General features: G+C 35.9%; 6 protein-coding genes across 7 annotated transcripts in view; 5 read left to right on the top strand and 1 right to left on the bottom strand.

Moving 5' to 3' along the window:
• Positions 1-48: 48 nt before the first annotated feature.
• LOC129565865 (copine-9-like) lies at positions 49-2348 on the top strand. Its single transcript, XM_055441166.1, has 2 exons — positions 49-1650; positions 1729-2348. Exons 1-2 carry the CDS (start codon positions 579-581, stop codon positions 2346-2348), a joined length of 1692 nt encoding a protein of 563 aa, XP_055297141.1. The 5' UTR covers positions 49-578.
• A 1065-nt stretch (positions 2349-3413) lies between these two features.
• LOC129566303 (copine-9-like) lies at positions 3414-7742 on the top strand. The gene is made up of 6 exons (XM_055442108.1): positions 3414-4400; positions 4466-5098; positions 5336-5606; positions 5764-5807; positions 5980-6152; positions 6342-7742. Exons 1-6 carry the CDS (start codon positions 3935-3937, stop codon positions 6483-6485), a joined length of 1731 nt encoding a protein of 576 aa, XP_055298083.1. The 5' UTR covers positions 3414-3934; the 3' UTR covers positions 6486-7742.
• Positions 7743-7784: 42 nt separating this feature from the next.
• LOC129566304 (tether containing UBX domain for GLUT4) lies at positions 7785-10314 on the top strand. Its single transcript, XM_055442109.1, has 6 exons — positions 7785-8048; positions 8111-8523; positions 8672-9032; positions 9193-9550; positions 9627-9804; positions 10021-10314. Exons 1-6 carry the CDS (start codon positions 7965-7967, stop codon positions 10193-10195), a joined length of 1569 nt encoding a protein of 522 aa, XP_055298084.1. The 5' UTR covers positions 7785-7964; the 3' UTR covers positions 10196-10314.
• LOC129566305 (BTB/POZ domain-containing protein KCTD5) lies at positions 10231-13613 on the bottom strand. The gene is made up of 3 exons (XM_055442110.1): positions 13069-13613; positions 12591-12842; positions 10231-12478 (listed from the first exon to the last, which is right to left on the bottom strand). Exons 1-3 carry the CDS (start codon positions 13249-13251, stop codon positions 12284-12286), a joined length of 630 nt encoding a protein of 209 aa, XP_055298085.1. The 5' UTR covers positions 13252-13613; the 3' UTR covers positions 10231-12283.
• A 59-nt stretch (positions 13614-13672) lies between these two features.
• Positions 13673-17638, top strand: LOC129566306 (glucose-induced degradation protein 4 homolog). Its single transcript, XM_055442111.1, has 5 exons — positions 13673-14591; positions 14717-14884; positions 14998-15114; positions 15223-15341; positions 15493-17638. The coding sequence occupies exons 1-5, from the start codon at positions 14448-14450 to the stop codon at positions 15554-15556; spliced, it is 612 nt and encodes a 203-aa protein (XP_055298086.1). The 5' UTR covers positions 13673-14447; the 3' UTR covers positions 15557-17638.
• Positions 17639-18040: 402 nt separating this feature from the next.
• The window catches only part of LOC129566301 (uncharacterized), a 43358-nt gene continuing 40299 nt past the window's right edge, over positions 18041-21099 (top strand). The window contains exon 1 of one of the 2 annotated variants that reach the window (XM_055442099.1): positions 18041-18812. The gene's annotated coding sequence lies outside the window, so the exon portion shown is untranslated. The remainder of the gene's footprint in view (positions 18813-21099) is intronic. The other variant, XM_055442100.1, reaches the window with a different exon arrangement.

Below are 21099 nucleotides of genomic sequence, written 5' to 3'. Positions count from 1 at the left end.
ATGCATGACCCATCAAACCGAAACGGTGACTTATTTATGGCTTTGTTAAAGCCAAGAAATTGCGTGTGAAAAATTTATAAGTCAGAATGTTTAGAATTATTGGGTGGAATATTGGCGAAACACGCCATGCACATCACAGTTAGGCATCGTCATTTATTTAGGAGGTGTTTTTCTCCCCCTAAAACCAGTTCTACACTCGATTGAACAAGAGTTTCACATGCTTTTAACTTGTTTTTTACGGCCAAGTGACTCAAAAACTGCGCAAACTCATTGTTTCCATGGCACGGTAGAATATATTCTATAGGCACAGACTGTATAGTCACAACAGATGTGACGGTGACAAATCTGACGTGTGTAGTGTTTTGTTTACAAACTCATCTTCATTGATGACGTTTTTGAGAATAAATTCACGGTGTGTCATTATATCTAATCAACGTGGACATAAGTTTTTTTTTTTCAAATTTATCCGTTACATATCGTCGAACGTTGCTTTTGTGAACGAAAGGATTTTCATTTGTTTGGAAGGGTGTGACCTTATTGAAAAACTTTGACAATAAAGGAAAAAAATATTTAAAAAGATGAACGAAATATTTGAACCGTTCTTGTTAAATTCGACACCAACATCCCAATTGGAGCTGACAATAAGCTGCCGAAATTTAATCAATACGGATCTTCTATCAAAAAGTGACCCTTTTTGCATTGTGTCGATAAAGGAGTCTTGGCAAGATCAATATTATGAAATTGCGCGCACGGAGATGATCAGAGATTCCCTCCATCCACAATGGGTGAAAAAGGCAATTGTAAACTATAGTTTTGAAGCAATTCAACGAATCCGATTCGAAATACGCGATGAAGATGTTACGGTGTCCGATTTTCTGGGTGAATACGAAACGACGCTCAGTGATTTAGTTTCATACAGTGGACGGCAATACATTCGAAAATTGCATGGAGTGGAAGAAAACGGTAAGGAATCCGCACGCCCAACGGGTTACGGTCAAATTGTAATCGTCACAGAAGAGTTGTCTTCTTGCAAGCAAATAGCTGAGATACAATTTCGCGCCACTGATTTACCAAAACAATTACCATTACTCAGGAACGATCCATTTTTGGTCATTTCACGCTCGAATAATGAAGACGGTTCGTATTCGGTCGTTGCAAAAACTGATCCAGTGCGCTCGACACAAAATCCATTGTTCAAACCAATTTCCATCCGTATACAAACTCTGTGCAATTCCGATTATGAAAGAGATATTCGAATTGAATGCTACGACTACCGAAGCAATGGAAGTCATGTACTCATTGGAGCATGCTATACGTCGCTTAGGAGTTTAAATACACCGAACGAACCACCGATGACTCTGCTGAATGAACAAAAGCTCAAAGTTCAAGCCACGAAATGTACTGTTGGAGAGTTGAGCGTTGTAAAATGTCACATTGACGAGGAAATTACGTTTTTGGATTATATTCGAAATGGAACACAATTGCATTTTGCCGTTGCCATCGATTTTACCGGATCGAATGGTGTCCACATCGATCCAAATTCATTGCACTATCTCTGCGACGAACGATTGAATAGCTATGAAATTGCTATATCCGCTGTCGGCGAAATCATTCTACATTATGATAAATCAAAGAAACTGTTGGCTTATGGTGAGTGTTTCTATTTTTTTTTTTTGAATAGAAACTACTTCAGGATTCAATTTTTTTTATTTACAATTTTTTCTCAAGGTTTTGGAGCCAAAACACCCCCCAAATTTCGCCAGGTGTCACATCTATTTCCTTTAAATGGTAATCCTTCGGATCCATATTGCTCTGGCGTCGACGAAATCTTGACTCATTACCGCAACCAATTGAATACGGTGCAGCCGTCTGGGCCAACATACTTTGCTCCAGTAATAAAAAATTTGATTTCCATTGCAAAAGACTCTCAAGATGGAAGGCATTACTATGTGCTATTGATAATCACAGACGGATTGATTGCGGACATTCAACGAACAAAAATTGCTGTTGTAAAGGCATCGGTTCTACCCATTTCAATAATCATCGTTGGTGTTGGCAATGCGGATTTTAAACAGATGCACAAGCTCGACTCAGATCATGTGCGTCTGAGTGTAAGTGGACGTAAGGCTGAACGAGACATCGTACAATTTGTTCCACTTCACAAATATCTTTCGAAGAATGGCTCGGAACAACAAGTAAAATCAAAATCACATCTAGCGAACGAAGTCCTGTGCGAAATACCTGAACAGCTAACGAGTTTTATGAAATCACGCGGATTCAAGCCACAAATGAGAACGATGCAAAATACACCGTCAAGCTCGTTAGCCGTTACACCAACACCCATTTGAATCAATTCATCATTGCTTAACGATACATCCATTCAATCTATTCATCTACGTCTACACTGAGAAATGGCTGGAAGGAAATATTCCAACCCTGCGTTCTAAATGTTGTCATTGCAGATGATTTTGTAAATTGTCCAACCATGGTTGGAATATTGATAGCATTTTCGCACTTGTTGAATTCCAACCATGGTTGGACAATTCACAAAATCATCTGCAATGACAACATTTACAACGCAGGGTTGGAATATTTCCTTTCAAACTTTTCTCAGTGTATATACATGAATTTAAAAAAAGGCTTCACACTGAATGACAATCAAATCAATTGCAATTTCAAATTTAGAAAACATTTTACCACTACTTATTACTATCTATTTATATATTGTTGAAATATTTTTAAATGAACCGAAAAAAATGGCAACCATCGAGCTAATGCTCAGGTCGTTCATACCAATGAACTTTTCCACCGTACAGTTAGTTAATTATACGGTAAATGTTAACGAATAAAACCAAAAAGAGAAGGAAAAAAAATGTTAATCGACTCATTTCGTAAGTGCACTTTTTAACGCTTGAAAATGACTATTATTATAAGCTTAAGCTTTTTGAACAAGTGTTATTGAATTTTAACATGAAAACTCTATTTTTAAAGGGAAAAATAAAGGGAGAGAATAGAAAAAGTGCTCAACACATGTTAGCTTGCCATTCACGGCGACAAAAGATAACGTGAGATTTAATTAACATTATTTGAAACGGCTACTGAAATAAAACATTTATTCAAAGAAACAGTTCTGATAGTCTCATTGTGTCATGCAAAACAATAATGCTATGCTTGCCATTGGTTGTTCCGAAACAATGAGCAAATGGCATTACAATTACTTTACGGTTTTCAAGGTAAATTCGAAAATTGCGTGCCAAAACCGTGTAAGTTATGTGACTTGTGCCAAGATATGTAGAACGACGGAAATCCGTTGGGTGGGAAAATTGACCATGCACAAGGCTGCCCAAGAACATCCACAACGAATGTGTGTATTCCCTCAAACCAACAATCGGCACCGCCACCGCCACCACCACTACCACCTTCGTCGTGGCCCCATGTCTCATTTGCCATTCTCACAACATTGTTTTTGACATTTTGTGACAGGCCATGCAAAAACTGCGCAAACTCTGGCAATGGGAAAAAAATCGTTTGTTTCCATGGTATAGAACATATTTTCCAGAAACGCTATAGCTATATATGGATGAGTGTGGCTACCAAAAGTTGGCATTTCGTGTGTAGTGTGTTTTGTTTATAAACTTATTTTCAATTTAACCATGTTAAACTGTGTAAAACTGTAGTGAATTGTTGAATTTTATTAAAATAGTTAAGAATTTTAAGTGAAAAACACCAAAAAAAATACGAATAATTTAAAGCACAAAGGTATTACCTAACACCTATCGCATTGAAGAAGTCGCGAAACGATAACTCACACGTACAACGTTTTATACTACGAAGACGAAAAAAACGCGGGGCTTACTTTTTGTTTGTATGGCTGGGGGTGTGAACTTGAAACGCTCTAGAGATTGCTATCGAAAAATCGCGATACAAAACGAAAATGCCTCTGAAACCGTGGTCAACGAATTCAGCTTATGCACGAACGGTTACAAATGAGATGCTGGCACCATTTCTGCCAAGCTCTCTACCAACATCACAAGTGGAGCTGACATTAAGCTGCAGAAATTTAATCAACACAGATATCTTAAGCAAATCGGACCCGTACTGCTTGGTGTGTATGAAAGAGCCATGGCAAGATCAATATTACGAAATTGCACGAACCGAAACCATTGACGATACATTGAACCCACAATGGATTAAAAAAGTATTGGTCAACTATAATTTCGAAACGATTCAGAAAATTCGCTTCGAAGTGCTCGAGAAGGACGTGCAAAATGACGATTTTCTTGGGTTTTTCGAAACAACCTTATCCGATTTGGTTTCGTTTTCGGGACGACAATTTATCGGCAAACTCAATTTGCCAACACATCCGAACAAAGATTGCGGTGATATTATCATTGTGACAGGTACAGTATGCAATACACAACACACTTCCGCACAGGTACAGTACCAACGATTTATCTTCTTACAGAGGAGGTGATGAGTTGCAGGCAAATTGCTGAAATGCATTTCGAAGCCAGAGACCTTCCAAAACAGATGCCCGTGTTTCGCAACGACCCATTTTTGGCCATATCACGAAGCAACGAAGACGGTTCATATTCGGTGGTTGCACGAACCGAATCATGTCGATCCACATCAAATCCGACATGGAAACCAATAACCATTCGCTTGCAAACACTCTGCAACGGTGACTTTGATCGAGCAATTCGCATCGATTGCTTTGACAATCGAATTAATGGCAGCCATAAGATAATCGGTACATGTTACACATCGCTACGGAATTTAAACAATCCAAATGAACCGCCAATGAATTTGATAAACGAAGAAAAGCAAAAAATCACACCAGAATTGGCAGCGGCTGGCACAATGAAAATTACAAAGTGTAGCATTACGGAGGAGACTACATTTCTCGACTACATTCGAAGTGGCACACAAATGCATTTTGCCGTTGCTATCGATTTTACTGCATCGAATGGACGGCACAGCAATCCAAATTCCCTTCACTATCTCAACCCCGACCATTTGAATAATTATGAAGTTGCCATTTGTGGTGTTGGTGAAATCATCCAGCATTATGACAGCTCGCAGTTATTCCCAGCATTTGGTAAATGAAAATCGATTTTTGTTCTTACTTTTACACACCTGAATCATAGTTCCATTTACTCGGTTGATGTTGTGTTTTATGAATATTTTATATTTTGGTGTGTCCCACGTGTTCATACATATACGCCTACTTATTGAAATGTTTCTATTGCTCGATTGTTGGCTCCCTGAAATAAGGTCGTTCTCTCTCTCTCTCTCTCTCTCTCTCTCTCTCTCTCTCTCTCTCTCTCTCTCCAAGGCTTCGGAGCGAAATTGCCACCAAATGGAAAGCTCAGCCACCTGTTTCCACTCAATGGCAATCCTTCATATCCATTTTGCGATGGCGTAGAAGAAATTCTCAAGCAATATCGCATTAGATTGAAAAATGTCGAGCTTTTTGGGCCTACGAATTTTGCTCCGGTGATAAACACAACAGTCACAATTGCAAGGCAATTTCAAAATGGACGTCATTATTTTGTACTTCTCATCATAACGGACGGAGTCATATCGGACATGAAATTCACTAAACGGTGCGATACTTTTACTTTTTATCTAGCTTTTTTACCATATACTTTTTTGGTGTTTTTTCGATCTTTTATCGAAAACATTTGAAACGAATCATTTTGCATAGTTTTTTTTTCAAAACAATTTCTCTCTGCTCATTAATACTGATTTTTGATTTTTCAGTGCCATTATCGAAGCGTCATCTCTACCCATATCCATAATCATAGGTAATGTAACCCATTTTTCTTTGTCCCAATTTATTCAAAACGGTTGATTTATGGTTGTAATTTAAAATGTTTCCTGTCTGTCTATGGTCTGTTTGAGAAAGACCCATTTTGGTCGATTACTATATCATTATACTAATTATATATAAAATATTCAACATTTTTGGTCGTTCAGTGGGTGTTGGTGATGCGGTTTTCGACGCTATGGATGAATTGGATTCGGACGATGTTCGATTGACTGTGAAGGGACGTTATGCTGAACGAGACATTGTACAATTTGTTCCATTGAACAAATTTCTGGCTAAAAACGGCGAAAGTATCAAATCTCAGGCCGATTTAGCTAAGGAGGTGCGTGCGATATTAATTTATGTTTCCGTTTTGATTTATCGTTTCTGAAGAGTTTAGAAACGTTGACTATACTTACTACACAATTGGACAATGCTCCAATGTGAAGCCTCCACATATATGTTTAAATGTATTTATACCCAGATTTATACTCAATATTGATTGTTCCACATTCCTCCGCATTTCCGACAGGTTTTAGCCGAGATTCCTGAGCAAATTACAAGCTATATGAAATCGCGTGGCTTCAAGCCGAAAACGGTTGAAAAACCAGCTGACGAAAAATTACCGAATGATGCATCTGTTATTCAACCAACCGCACCCATGCTAAACCCTTAAATTGTTAGTGTTCAAACCACAGGCAGAAAACAGAGAGAGATTATCTAGATTTATAACAGAACAAACCAAACCAAAAAACCACAACCATTTAGATGGTTGAAAAAATGCTTAATTGATATTTTGCATAGATTTTTAATTATTGTTCCATGTAAAGTGAATTGTTCCTGTCATTGGATTAGTGGATAAGTGTTTACCAATAGTTCAAAAGAAGAAAAAAAACCAACCAACCAACAAACAAAAGAAGATGAAGTCCATTTAGACGCTTTTTTTTAGTAATTTTTTTTAGTCATTATTTATTAGTCGATGAAGAGTACAAATTTATATGAGATATTTTTCTGATTTTAAGAGAAATGTGTCAATTTTGATATTCACACACATAAATACACACACACACAAACACCGACATACCAACAGGTTAAGGACGACGTTTGAGCGGGACGACAACATTTTCTGTTAACCTGAAGCAAAAAAGACTGTGACAGAAAATGGGCATGTCTTCCTGTTGTTACGAAACAAACGAAGAGGGTATGATTTTTGGACGGAAGTTTAATAAATTCATACGAAACATTTCAGGGCTACTACTCGTTATTATCGAGAAATGAGCTATAATAATTTATGCTTGCCATGTAAAATGCATATTATTATTAATGTTAAAGGTGTCCAACATTCGGACCACATATTTTTACATTGCTGATTAAATATATTTTGGAGAAACACAATTGAGGGCCTAATGCACCTACGAACAATAACAGCAGTAACAACAAAGAAAAAAAAAATAAAACAATCTCTTCACGATGTTAAAGAATTCAAGTCTCGAGTCTAGACTTTACTCTCAATCTCTCAAAGCCAATCATTTATTTTTCCACCATGTCGTCTTAAATGAATTGTATAAGTTTAAAATTAATTCTTAAATGTGCTTCTTAAATGATGAATCGATTGATTTTTGTTTCATTTTAAATGTGAGTCTTTTTTAAGCCGAATCCACAGAAGGATTATACTTACTACAATCATTGTCATTATTCTCTTCTATTTTCGAAATGTTTAAATGAGTGTCTATTAAGCGATGTTGTGCAGTGATATTATCTCTCTAGAAGTGACAACCGTGAATTTCAATTTCAACACAATCAATTTCAAATCTTATTCGAGAATTCGCACAAAAAAAAAATCATAAATAAAGAGTTGTTCAAAATTAAATGATTCGTTTCATTTCTTGTTCATTACAAATGTTCATGTTTGAATATGTGAAACTTGCAGTTTACGCGCGGGAACAGAACGCAGCCATTTTTATTCTCTCGTCAATGTCGTAAACAAACCGGGAATGAACTGTCACAATGACAATCTGTTATTGCATATCATTGTACAATCTGATTGCATCGATTTAATTGGTGTTCAGCAAATTGTTGGCTGATTTTTTCTGAATTTTCAACGATATTTCATTTAATCTTGTAGAATTTGATAGGTAGAATAACGAAAAATACAATGAGTGGTAGCGTTGTAAATGTACTCACGCCAAATGGACGTCGGCAAAACGTGAAGGTGCAACCAAATACGGCAATTCTGAAGGTAACATCATTTTGCATTTAACAAATTGACTTTGTAACACAGACAGCTGCTGTCATTTTCAGGTTCTAGAGGAAGTATGTGACAAGCACAAGTTTGATCCAAATGAATATGACCTAAAACATCACAAACGAATCCTAGACCTAACCACATCGTTCCGGTTTTCCGGCTTGCCAAATAACGCGCAATTAGAAATGGTTGAGGCGCAGAAGAAGCGAACAGATGCTGAAGTTGAACTAGTCGTACAAATGGGTGATGGGATACGTGTTGATGGAAAATTTAAACCGAATGTAACACTTTTGGATATCATACAGCAACTGTCTCCCAATGAACTCACCGGAGAAGATTTGTTTGCCATTTACATGCGAACCGAAGTGTCAAGTGACAAATTGGAAAGTACGTCATTGAAAGATTTGGGTTTGATTAGTGGTCGGGCAATTATTCGACTGATCCATCGTGATCCAAATGCAGCGAAAATGTAAGATTTTGAGCAAGCTTGATTGATTCAATTTTTTTGGCTTGTTTCTAGCTATACGACTAGGCAATCATCTCATAACACGATTCGTGTGCACGTTTCAATGACATTTAAATTTAGATTAACTGTTTATTGAACAATTTCATTCTAGACAAGCAAACGTGGCACTGAACTTAGCCAAACCAAATGAAGCAAAGGATAAGGAAGAAGAAAACCGAGGAAATAAAATCAGAAAAACCGATGACTTGACCAAAAGTACACCCAGTACTTCACAATCAATAATCAATGTGCTGAAAGAGGAAAAGAAGAAAGAAGAAGCATTGAAACAGGATTCCATTGAACAATCTAAAATACAAGGGGATAAATATGATGCAAATATTATTGATCTAACTCAAAGCAGTGACTCTGAGGACCAAAAGCCAATACCAGAAGATGAAAAGATGGTCATCAGTTCACCAGAACCGCCTGTTGTTGAAGAGGAGGTTGATGAAGATCCCGGTGAAATACACATTGTAAGTTTAGCCTTTGACTTCATAACGTATTATACGGTTCGGAAAGAATTTTTTTAGCTTAGAAATGTACTAAACATTCTATGTGACAACAATCGTACATTAGTTCAGTAGGCTTTGAACCTTACCTAATTTCAATATTTCTTACTTCATTGTTATGCAGTTGGGTGAACGAAATGCGGTCTTATTCACTCAAGATGCAGCAAAGGCAGCCAATCTGAATGATTTACCGGATTCATTCTTCGATTTGAATGTGAATGACATCAAAGTATTAATAAAAGGTTTACGAACTCAATCGGAAGGTACGGTCGAACAACCGTTGCTGACAGCCAAATTGCGTGAAATGGAAGAGGAGCAAAAACAATTATCATTGCTAAACCAATACAAAACGGTCATCATTCGAATCCAATTTCCCAATCGATACGTTTTGCAAGGAACATTCACTCCATACGAAACCATCGCAACTGTTACTGAATTCGTGCGTCAATACCTTGGAAATCCAGATATTGATTTCTACCTTTGTAAGAGATTGAACAAATTTCATCCAGTTTCCCTTTTTTTTACATCAATATGTTTAATGAACATTTCGTTTCATAGATACAACCCCACCAAAAAGCGTACTGTCGAAGGAATCACGACTCTTCGAAGCCAACTGTGTCCCATCAGCAATATTGCACTTTGGCTCGGAAGAAAAGCAATCAAATTACCTGAAGGAAGACATTCTTGATAAAGTTTCATCACCCAAAGCATCGTTGATCCAAGCATTGGCCGATCGGTATGTTCTATTAGACTGAAAATAACCATATTTCTCTCTTAAATACACTGTCTTCTTGACTCAATACATACATTTGATGTCAGTGCATGTTTATCTTCATGAATGTGTTATATTGAATGTAGTAAAGTAAATTCAGTGCAATTTCAATTGCAACTCAGCACTCTATCGCCTCTGTTCAAGTTCAGTAATCAAAGCGGATCAATATTTTTCTTGCAGGGGAATCAAACAATATGCGGAAGCGTCAAACTCAAAGTTAGGCAACGAAAGCAACCCATCAACGTCTCAGCAATCTCGCAAGTCGAATGCTGCAAACTTCAGTACATCATCAAAAACACCATCAACCTCTGGCGATGCCAAGCTGCCCAAATGGTTCAAGCCATTCGGAAAATAAGACATAAACGTACAACAAAAATAAAATTGCATACATTCACAGTGATACATCTTGTTATTGCATTTTTCATCATTTGAAATAAAAACAAAATAATTTTTTTTTCATTCGTAAAACATAAACTACGTTTACATTATGTTGTTCCACTTATCGGTTAATTTTTATATCTAAACGTGTCTACTTATGCTGTCATTTTGTTGTTGCTGCTGTTTTTTTCTAAATAATGATGTAAGTGAATCTCTTGAAAAGATGCGGTGTGTGTGTGTGTGGTGCATAGTTTTACAAAAAGGGCATCAATACCGTTTGTCTCCTTTTTTTGTCTATTTATTTCTCGATTGTGTGTGAATGACACAAATCATAAACAGATTTTGATCACGACATGAAGATCACTTTCTCTCTATAAATACTCTTTTTTTCTTCTAACATTCAATTCAATGGATTTCGATTGTAAGTGCCTAACACATAGTAAAATATCACTTTGGGTTCAATGGGTGAGAAAACTTACTGGATTACAGTATTGATACCCTTGGAAATCTAAACACGTATCGTAAAAATAGTATAGTCGCGCTGTGCAAATTTTTCTTTAGAATTATAGTTCCAAATATGTTTTCATTTCTTGTCTATAACAACAAAGTGATCTAACTTGTCTAACAACTGCGAATGGTTTGCTTAAAAGTGACTGCATATCATTGTTCTTGTTTATCTTCTTCTTCAGTATTTGTTGTTGTTGTTGCATGAATGGAACGTCGTTTCAATGTATATCAGCATAAGGCATTTAAATGAAAGAAAAACTTGAGCACATTTCGATTGCATCGAGTCTTTGTTTCACATACACGGTGTTATTTTGGTATGAGTTGATGATTTTCACAATTGATTTTGTTTTATCTTATTCAGCCAGACCTTGTTGACATCAATCGATGAAGTGGCCAACGTTTTGCTACACACAGATTATGGGCCACAGAAGTAATGAACATGCTGTTTCCAGATTTGTTTTTGTGTTGTATTTTGTTTGTCTCCGCCCCGTCGGATAGTAGCGGCACTCAATTTCAAATAGACATTTCTAATGCTAAAAACATTCAATTCGCGCAATATCCAAAAGGAGGGATAGAACATAAGTTTTCATATCATTTGTTTGTTTGTTTGTTTGTTTATTCTTAAAGATGACGAAAAATCAGTCAAAATTCTTTTTTCCCTAAAAAAAACGCTCAACTGTTCTGTCCGCATTTATATGGATATGATAACGTCAATGAAGACAGCAAAAAAAGAAAACATGTGTGGTGTGTGTGTGAATGAAATGATTATGCAAACGAAATAGAAAACTTAAAAACAAAATTGAACTGTGTCTAGACTGTGTCGGTCTGTGACAGACATCTACCTAAATAACGTCACTTATCATAATCTCTTTTCCAGTTTAGAAACTCAAAAGAAGAACGAAAAAAGAAATGTGTTCATAAAATATAGATTACAAAATTACAGATGGCTCCAATTCTCAATGGTGAGTTAATGCTTGTGTAATTGTGACGTTGTTTTGTTTTGCTGTTTTCGAAATTTATTCCAAAGACTAATTCATAGTGTCATATTTTATTTATCTGCAAATGCCTGATGGATGTGTACACACAACAAGCACGCAATGCGATTGGATTTTAATGGTTCTATTTTCGTTTTGTTTTTTTTTTTTCCTTCCTATTCTATGATTCGAATGTGCTCTTCCATGTTATCTAATAGAAACGGTTGTTGTTTTTGCTTGGTTTTTGGTTTCTATGGTACAGTTGGCATTTTCAATAGTTTCAAACACACAATATCAACAATTTATAAGATCGAAGCCTATAGACTTTTTTGTGTTACAATTTTTTTTCTCTCTCTTCTTCTCTCGATATTTTCTCTTCTGTTTCATTCTCTAATTCATACTATTATTGAATACAATTTGTTTTTTTTTTACCGCATTGATGAACGATTGGACGCTCTGTATCAATGCTGGTAAAGTATGTTCAATTACAATTCTTAGATGTGTGAATCATGCACAGACAATCGAAAAAAAAAATACTTAAAAATGTGTGGCTGTTTGATTTGTGTTCGATTGAATGTTTGTTTTTACATCCGCGAACCTTTTTGCTGCAGAACTTTGGCTCTATCATTTGATTCCTGTTCCCGGCCAATCGTTGGACCAATACACTCCTTTGATACGACACACAAAAATTCGGCAGTTTCTTCGGATCCGTAGTTGTATTGTGTGCCAATGTTTATCAGTTGCTCGAAACGCCAACCATCCGACATTGTCGACACCATCTACAGCACAAACAAACGATAACAAACGAAATGAATTTTATCGGGCCAAAGATAGAAAAAAAAATGCACTTTGACACACAGAACATGTGCATTCGAAATGATTGATACGAACCTGTGTTAGTTCATTCTCTTGACACTGTAGCACGCGATAGACTCGTTTTTTATCTAAGGCAGGTCTGTTATCTCTGAGTGTAATGCATTCCTTAATTAAACCTATTAAATGCGTTACATTATAAAATTCGGCTTCCTCAAGTACACCCTCCTCGGATAGACCATCTAAAACTAGTTTGCCGTGTCGCAGATAGTTCAGCACTGGTGCAAAATATCGTGGATCTCTGTCAATCAAATAGGCTCCAGTTTCATCCTAGAATACATCACATTAACAAACACAAACAAACACAAACACAAACATCATTATTGTGAATCATTCGTGAATGAAAAGTGGAGGATGAATGCATCAGTCATCGTGTAAAAATGTATGTCATGTGTATGCATTGTATTCGATATACAGAAGAAGAAGAAAGAAATAACACACAAAAGCCATTAGATAACAAATGACACGGAAAGGATATAAAGCGAATAGAACATACTTTGTCTGATATTAGGTCACTGTCTTGAATGAGACGCGCTAAAAAGGAATTTGGATCGCGTGAAAGAGTGGTTTTGGTTGTGAGAAAGCAAGTGCCACCCACATTTAATCGAACCCATTGATTGCTGCCCTGTTTCGTAAGCATATTCGGACTCTTTCTCGGATTCAAATTCACCGTCGACATTATTATTGTTTTTGTTCGGAAATAAATTTTTGGTTTTTTTTTCTATTTCTTTTCACGCACGTTTACACTCTTTTAATTCTCGTCCAAACACACACAAAACATCACGATTTCACAGCAAAAATAAAACCAAAGAAGAAGAGAAAAAACGCGAAACGTTTGTTCTCTCTGCCTGCTTTGATAGATGTTTCCACCAATGAACTAAAACACATACAATACAAGAAATTGTTGTTGCCTTCATCGACGCACCATATAACTTTTGCAATAAATTCTCACGCACACTGTGACACGCGAACCATTTGATGACAGATTGGAACACTCTCTGAATTCCGACGGATTGACTGTGTGTTTGGGACACCACAACTTCAACAAACTCTGATGTCATTCGTCCCAAATGTCCATAGATTCGTTGCAAAAATGTGTTGTTTTGCCATATTTTAGTCAATGCCGCGCAGTACTTGGCTTTAATCATTTCAAGTGTGTCACTATCAAATCGACAAAAATAACCCAAATTCATGCAATGTGATTGATTCATTTTTATTCGTAGAAAAATTTACTTCTGTAACGTCTAAATCGGGTAACACGTATTTCAATATGGTATTGCTATGTGTGTGCTCATCAATATGATGGCATACACACACACACAATTCACTTACATACAGAAAATTTGACATAATCACGCAGTTGTCAAAATTTTATTTTCCCATTCAATTCGGAGAGGCATACGAGTAAGAGAACAAATTTTTAACTTCGCAAATTGCATTCGAGTTGACGTATCTACCTATCTAATATATTTTTGGCCTGCGACGAAATTTTTGTCAAATCACTTTTACGCAGCAATACAATTTTTTTTTCGTTCTCAGTTGGGTCTCACGTGTGTGCATTATCAATTTGGTGTTTGATAAAATTGGACTCTTTCTCTCTATCCGGTTGAATGCACAAGGAAAATTGATCGTTTCACATTTTATTGGTTCGCACAATTTGTTATTTTTTTTTGTTCGTTCGGTCGTTGCTGCTGTTGAGTGAGAGAAGTGTATGTGTGTATATTTGAACAGCACGCAACTGGTATATTTCAAATTTGCGAGTAGAATAGAGAGGAAATAGAAGACCCTATAAATTTTCTTTGGTAATTTTGGACGGATTTGTTAATAAGAAACTGAATAGAAGAAGGCATTCAACGTACAATCAGTTCGAACAAAATGCCAGTCAAATGTGAAGTGATTCCACCACCATCGCAGAGCAAACAATTAGGATTTCCAAAAACACTTTTATATAATGGTTCGAAATTTGAAGGTTCACAAAAATCGAAAGGCAATTCATATGCCGTCGAAGTTGTTTTACAGGTATTTTTTTTTTTGAAAATATAGATTATCGTGTTTGGTGTCTAGCTCATCAAGATTTTCAACTGTGATAGAAGTAATATAAATGCAAAAAAAAAAAAAATACTTGCATTGTCGTCACATTTCAGCACGTTGACGAAGAAAATTCATACTTGTGTGGCTATTTGAAGATTACGGGACTCACATTTGAGTATCCCATGCTGACGACTTTCTTTGACGGTGAAATTATCTCAAAGAAATACCCATTTTTAACAAGGAAATGGGATGCTGACGAAGATGTTGACAGAAAACACTGGGTATGTATGACTTTTTTGTGAAGTTTACTCTCTGTTTGCATTGAATAACACGTGAGCGCATTTATGACGTGATCGAATTTGTTTTATAACCTGCTGTTGTTTTTTTTTTTCAGAGCAAATTCTCTGCATTTAAGAACAAATACGAGAAGACATTCAACTCGGATAATTTTGACTATGACAGTTTGGCGAAGAGCGATTATGTATTTATGCGATGGAAAGAGCACTTCTTGGTAAGTTTGACATTTCATCGATTGTCAATCGGCACCTTTTTTTTCTACCGTGATGAAATTTAAATGTGAAAACGATTAAACAAACAAAAAAAAAATCACTGATTTCAGGTACCTGATCACACGATCAAAGATATAAATGGCGCATCGTTTGCTGGTTTCTACTACATCTGCTTTCAAAAATCAAAAGCCGAAATGGAAGGCTATTATTATCACAGATCATCTGAATGGTAAGCAATTTTTTTTCCGCATCTCAATCTTTATCTATCGTGTGCTTTTGATCCTTATTAAAAATTCAGCGTTTTTTTCTCATCGCATAAACAAAAACTAGTGTTATCACTACATCATTTTATTTTTTTCTTTATCTCTGCATCCAATCAGGTTTCAGTCACTAACTCTAAAACATGTACCGGAGAGTTGCATCCAAATCTACGAATTCAGATGAACTGTGTGCGGGCACGCGCTGTATTTAACTTATTGAAATTGATTAAGTGCTGTTTTTTTTTTTTTTGTATCTGTTGGTTTAGTCTCACGTTTCGCATTGCAGCAACAATAACAATAATATTTAAACAGAAGAAAGCAGATGGGAAAAAATGCAACAATCTTGTCTTGAACAAAGCAACGCTAATGTAATTTAAACCGCGACTCCAAAATCCTAGCCCAAATCATATATTTTACCATAGATTTACACACATGTATCCAAAATGCTCTCAATTTACCTGGGCAAGGAGGCAAATTTGTTCATTTTTCGTAGTGGTTTCGTCCATATCAGGCAGGCTTCATCCCAAATTGGTTGAAATTAAAAAAAAAAAACAGGAAGAGTAGGAAATCTGATTAAATTCAAACAAAAATTAGTGCATATAAAATTTTATAGTTTAGGGCAATAATAACAAATTGCAATATCGAACTTGATTAGTTCCGAAACTGACTTGCCAGCCCGTTAATCCCCACAACAACAACAACTGACTAAAAAGTAAATCGTGTTTGGAAGTGCGTCCATTGTCATTGACATCTCAAACAGAGGTGCGAATCAGTGGAGTAATGCATTTCCACGAAAAATGATGATCTGACGTTTTGCCAAAATTCAATTTCCACATAAAAATCTTCTTTTGCATAATAACCGATTCAATTTCGACAAAAAATCAGCTGAATACTATTTATATGAAAGCAGGTTGTACAAATTCTTGCAGACAATTTTTTATAGATATTTATTATCCAAGAAAATGGCCAGTTTTCAGCTGATCAAGATTGTATTGAAATGTATATTTAGTGAAGCAAATATGTTTTAGGGATAAATTGTTGATTTTTATGAAGAAAAATGAAAAAAAAAAACCAGTTTCTTGCAAAATGAAAAGGAACAAATTACTCGAAATTAAGTTAAACAAAATGGTATCAATAATATTATTAATAGAAACAAAAAGGAAACAGAAGAAATCTTTTTTGTAATATTCAATTCGAATGGGAAGTTGTTTCTCAATGTGATTTTATGCGACAGACGAGGAAAAATAGGTACTTCAATTGTTTTCGAGTGCTTTCATTTTGTTTTCTATTTTGATAAATATTATCGATGAGATAGTATGATATCCAGGAAATATCAACGAAACAACAAAAATAACCAACCAACCAACAAAATAGAAAAATAAAATATTTTATATGAAAACAGATACAGAAATAGAGAAAGCGAAGTACAGCCATAAAGTATATTTAATGAATAGCCATGACTAAATCTAAGGAAAAGAAAAATTCGGTCGCAGTTTTTGACATTTAGTTTTTGGTAACGAGAAAGCTCATATTTTCCCTCCCCCTGAAGAAGATTGTAATTTGTTTTTTTTTTTTTCAATTCAATAAAACGTAAATGTAAGCCAGGATTAATTTCTAATTTGAATTTTGTGTCATGCAATATTTATATATATTTTTCCACATGTTTAAGTTTTTTTTTTACCAAACAAAAATTGAAACCGCACACATTTCGTTTTCTCGATTTCGATGATTTCAATTGAAATGGATGTATTGTAAGAATTGTATGCGGCAACGCTGTGGTTTTTTTTTATGAATGAATTTGGATCAGCGCATGATTGTTTCAAATTACACAATTATTATCTAATCAAAGTGCTGTTTCCTTGTTCGCGTTTTTGGGAGATATCAAGTCCCAACAGCATCAACAAATTGACACCAAAATTAACAACAACATATATATATGCTGTTTTATCAGAGAAAAAAAAACCCTGAATACTTTCAATGTGTTACTTTATCCAAGATTTTTTTCTTTCAACAAATTTTCGGTTGCTCTTTGTTTTCGTCTCGCAAATATTTTGTACTCTATTCAAGTTTTTTTTTCTCTTTGTATTCTGATGAGTCAATTGAGTTATTATTTTGTGTGTTTGCTTTGTATTAAACCGAAAATGTTTTGGTTCCAATTGTGAAATTCATATTTTATATGAGAATGAACTTCATAGCAACCAAACCAACAATTGTTTTTCTTGATGAGTTTTTGAAATAAAATAACAATTAAAAAAAACAGAGAAAATATGGTCTTTTATTAGGTGTAAACAAATTTGATGGAGATTAGCATCGATTGGAAGGTTGTTTTCGTCATGAGATCATGAACGCGCTGAGTGCGACCATCTTCAGAATTCATTCAACAAAAATGGACATTTTGTGGGTCTAAATGGGTGCACATCCAAACCAAGTTGTAGTTCCGTTTAAAGTCAGCCAACACTTCGAATCGTTTTATGCACAGCAAACGTTGATCATAACTAAGACGATGAAATGTGCTCAAAGCACTCGAAAATAGAAAGTTGTTTGTGTTGTGTTGGGTGCGATAAAAGGTAGAGTGGGGAAAATACCGCTCAAACTTTACACTCAAATCGAAATGAGGTAACGGACTTATTCGCTGTCTGTGCTGTGCTGTTCTTCGTCTTAGCTTCAACTGTAATGTGTATACCTGGCGGCATACGTGCGGCTTTGTAAACATGAGACTCCAGCACAAATTGCTGTTTTATTCCCCGTATTTTCATTTCTGTTAATGGTGCATTGGTACGTGTGCTGCTTGCTCACTGTGCTCATGCATAAGTGTTTACCTGTGCTTAGCTTTTTGCCACACAGTTGATCGTTGCAACCGGTTTCAATGGAATGACAGTTGAATGCGAGCGTCTGAACGGTGAAGATCACGATTCTCCGATACACACGGTACATCAAGCCCTCTTAAGACATCTGCCGAGCGAAACGAAAACAAAACGCGAAGGGAAATAAAAATTATATACGTTAAGTGAATGGATAATATTAATGTGTTCTTAAGTGAATATCGGCATTTAAGAGAGAAAGCTGCTTTGGAAAAGTTTATGATTCTCGAAAGTGAGAAGTGAGTTAAATCTTTGGAACAGAAATAGTGTGAAAAATTTAAAAAAAAACCAACAAAAAAGAATTTTATCAATAAAATCTGTATTGGCATGAAATAAATGGATAAAACAACATGAAAGTTTAAGAAATAAAAGAATTCGTTGCACTCGAAATAAGAACGTAAGAGAAAACGAAAGAAAATTTGCATAAATTCGTTGAAGAATCGTGTTGAAAAGCAAAAGACAAAACAAAAGACGTGAACCCAATCATCACTGGAAATATTACTGAATTTGAAAAAACAAAAACAAAACGAATTGCCGTACATTTGAGGCATTTTATGCAGAAATCCACCGGCGAAAAAAGTAAGAAATTCGAAATTGAAATTAGAGTTTAACGTGAAAAGATATCGAATTCGTGGAACTAAACCCGCTGGCTGCAGGCCAAACATTGCATTGTTTTAATAAAACAAATTGAGTTTTTGTCTTCGAAATGGGTTGAAATTTGTTGATAAACACATTGAAGATAACCTGTTATTTTCATCTTGACACTCGACACCGAGTCAATAGAGAGATTATTTGGAAAAGAAAAACATCTGTCGGCTTTTATTTGCCATCGTCTTAAATTTATGCAGCACCTTGCAGGTTCTTTTCTCTCAATCAATTTGGTATGAATGTGGCGTCATGTGTTTACCGAATTAGAAAGTCATCCCGCCAGTGTGCCTATGATTGTTTTTCACGGCACAACATTCTCTGCATGGTTATATTTGCATGGCATATAATCATCGAGGTTTTCAGAATGAAAGTAAAGAATTGTTGTTGGTGAAAAATGGTGACACCGTTTCGACTCACTCTTCTTTCGCCGGAAACGCATATCAAGTGCGACGTTGAATGTTTTCGGTGTGGCTTTGTTTCTCTTCATTTTTTCGTTCGTTTAAAACAACAGCAGCAAGTTAATCGTTAACAAACTGCCCAAAAAATTCTCCACATTTGAATTGGTCACGTACATATTAATCACCATAATTTCACAAGCCGACGAACAGATAAGTACGTGGAAAGTTTAAATGCGCCACACTTTTCCCTTTTACTCTGTTCTTCTTTCTCACTCCCTGTCTCTCTTCCTAATCGCCAGTATTTCTTCGTAGTTTTTGTAGTAGAAAGACAGAAAAAAAAACCATGCCATTCATCGAATATTCAGTAAATGTCGATGAACAAGACCAATGTTTGCACTTTATTTCGAATTGTTGTCGAGCTGTGATCTCATCTATTATGCGGTCGATGTGTGTTAACACTGAATCGATTAGAAACAACAACAAGAAAAAACTCACCACATTCAGCAAACAAAAATAAAAGACCGTTTCGAAGAAACGTTAAACATGTGCTTATAGACTTTATGTTGTTGACTCGATTCGAGTAAATAACGCAAAATAATTCGGAATGCAAGTTCCGTGTGTATTTACTCTACCATCCCAACCTAATTCCATCGTGCAAAGTTTGCGCCGCGAACCAACAATAAAATATAAAGAAAACAAAGTAAAAAAAAGAATACAAACTGCGTGCTACTAATTCAATTGAAACCCATGAAATTATGATCGGCTAAATGTTCTCTCGGACAACAAAACACGCATTTTTCTTTCTCGTTGCCTGTCTTAATCATTTTAATTTAAAGAAGGGCAAGAAAATATGGTACACAGTGACACAAAAGAAGCGGAATATGCACGCTGATGTTTTATGTGGTAGCTCTCGCGTTGCGGTTAAAAGCGTGTTGACATTTTTAATTGGCCTAAATAATTGTGAGTGGTAAATAAACCGCGGAATATATGGGATGATCTAATTTTTGATATGGTGATATGGTCGTTTCTGTTGCGCAAAGATTCTACGGAAAAAATTTTTTTCTCAGAAATTTGAGAAAGAGATCTTTGCAAAGAATTCAGTCGATGTGAACAGAAAACAGGCGAAGAAAACTGAAAACAAACCAAGAATATCCAAGAATAAATCCCGGAAGACGCGATGACAGAATCACTCTCTGAATCACATCAGTATCATTTAAGCGATTGGTTACGGTTTATTTTCCCTGGGTTGATTGATCGTCTAATTACTGCAAACTATTTACACTCAATCTGTGTGCGCTCAGGAAGTCAGTAAAAATGGAAAAATGCAATAATCTTCGTGCAACCCACTTAATGCGCTGATATCAACAACGAAAAATGTTGTGTGCACAATTGGTGCTCCTTGTTTTTTTCTTGCCTCCATCATCGTTCGATGGTTTTGTGGCTGTGTAAACACGTTGGTTGGTTTGTTGAAACGTTTTGTTACGATTTACCATGCAGTTTCTCTTTTTTCTTTCTGCGTCGCCGAGTCCATTCTTTTCATTTCGGTATTCTTCCATGGTGCGCACACGTATCAATCCGTGAAATGAACGCGCCAAATTGTGCGGCGCATTTAGAAGAGATTCAATTAAAATGCGCTGACGTGCGCGCTCGCGCGCACTCGAGATCGTTTGCTCTCAGTTGATGCGCGCAGAGTTGCTGTCGCTTGTTAGTCAGAAAAATGGTTTATTGTGAGCCAGATTTGGTGTATTACCTTTGTTGGGTTTGAATGTGCATTTCATGCAATTTGCTTGGCTCATACTTTTCCCTTCTTTTGGTTCGCA

Source organism: Sitodiplosis mosellana, unplaced genomic scaffold (genome assembly GCF_009176505.1).
Source record: "Sitodiplosis mosellana isolate CC-2019 unplaced genomic scaffold, AAFC_SMos_1.0 Smas_scaffold_3, whole genome shotgun sequence".
Classification (NCBI taxonomy): domain Eukaryota; kingdom Metazoa; phylum Arthropoda; class Insecta; order Diptera; family Cecidomyiidae; genus Sitodiplosis; species Sitodiplosis mosellana.
Note: the sequence above shows the minus strand (reverse complement) of the source record. Positions and strands in the feature narration are given on the sequence as shown.

Excerpts from the sequence above, each read along its gene's own strand:
- LOC129565865 (XM_055441166.1), top strand. The coding sequence starts at position 579 with ATGAACGAAATATTTGAACCGTTCTTGTTAAATTCGACACCAACATCC. Across the intron at positions 1,651-1,728 it reads AAAGAAACTGTTGGCTTATG|GTTTTGGAGCCAAAACACCC; the intron begins GTGAGTGTTTCT and ends TTTTTTCTCAAG.
- LOC129566305 (XM_055442110.1), bottom strand. The coding sequence starts at position 13,251 with ATGTCGACGGTGAATTTGAATCCGAGAAAGAGTCCGAATATGCTTACG. Across the intron at positions 12,843-13,068 it reads GTGACCTAATATCAGACAAA|GATGAAACTGGAGCCTATTT; the intron begins GTATGTTCTATT and ends GATGTATTCTAG. Across the intron at positions 12,479-12,590 it reads AAGAGAATGAACTAACACAG|ATGGTGTCGACAATGTCGGA; the intron begins GTTCGTATCAAT and ends TTTGTGCTGTAG.
- LOC129566304 (XM_055442109.1), top strand. The coding sequence starts at position 7,965 with ATGAGTGGTAGCGTTGTAAATGTACTCACGCCAAATGGACGTCGGCAA. Across the intron at positions 8,049-8,110 it reads CAAATACGGCAATTCTGAAG|GTTCTAGAGGAAGTATGTGA; the intron begins GTAACATCATTT and ends TGTCATTTTCAG. Across the intron at positions 8,524-8,671 it reads GATCCAAATGCAGCGAAAAT|ACAAGCAAACGTGGCACTGA; the intron begins GTAAGATTTTGA and ends ATTTCATTCTAG.
- LOC129566306 (XM_055442111.1), top strand. The coding sequence starts at position 14,448 with ATGCCAGTCAAATGTGAAGTGATTCCACCACCATCGCAGAGCAAACAA. Across the intron at positions 14,885-14,997 it reads ATGTTGACAGAAAACACTGG|AGCAAATTCTCTGCATTTAA; the intron begins GTATGTATGACT and ends TTTTTTTTTCAG. Across the intron at positions 15,342-15,492 it reads TATCACAGATCATCTGAATG|GTTTCAGTCACTAACTCTAA; the intron begins GTAAGCAATTTT and ends GCATCCAATCAG.
- LOC129566303 (XM_055442108.1), top strand. The coding sequence starts at position 3,935 with ATGCCTCTGAAACCGTGGTCAACGAATTCAGCTTATGCACGAACGGTT. Across the intron at positions 4,401-4,465 it reads TGATATTATCATTGTGACAG|AGGAGGTGATGAGTTGCAGG; the intron begins GTACAGTATGCA and ends ATCTTCTTACAG. Across the intron at positions 5,607-5,763 it reads GACATGAAATTCACTAAACG|TGCCATTATCGAAGCGTCAT; the intron begins GTGCGATACTTT and ends TTGATTTTTCAG.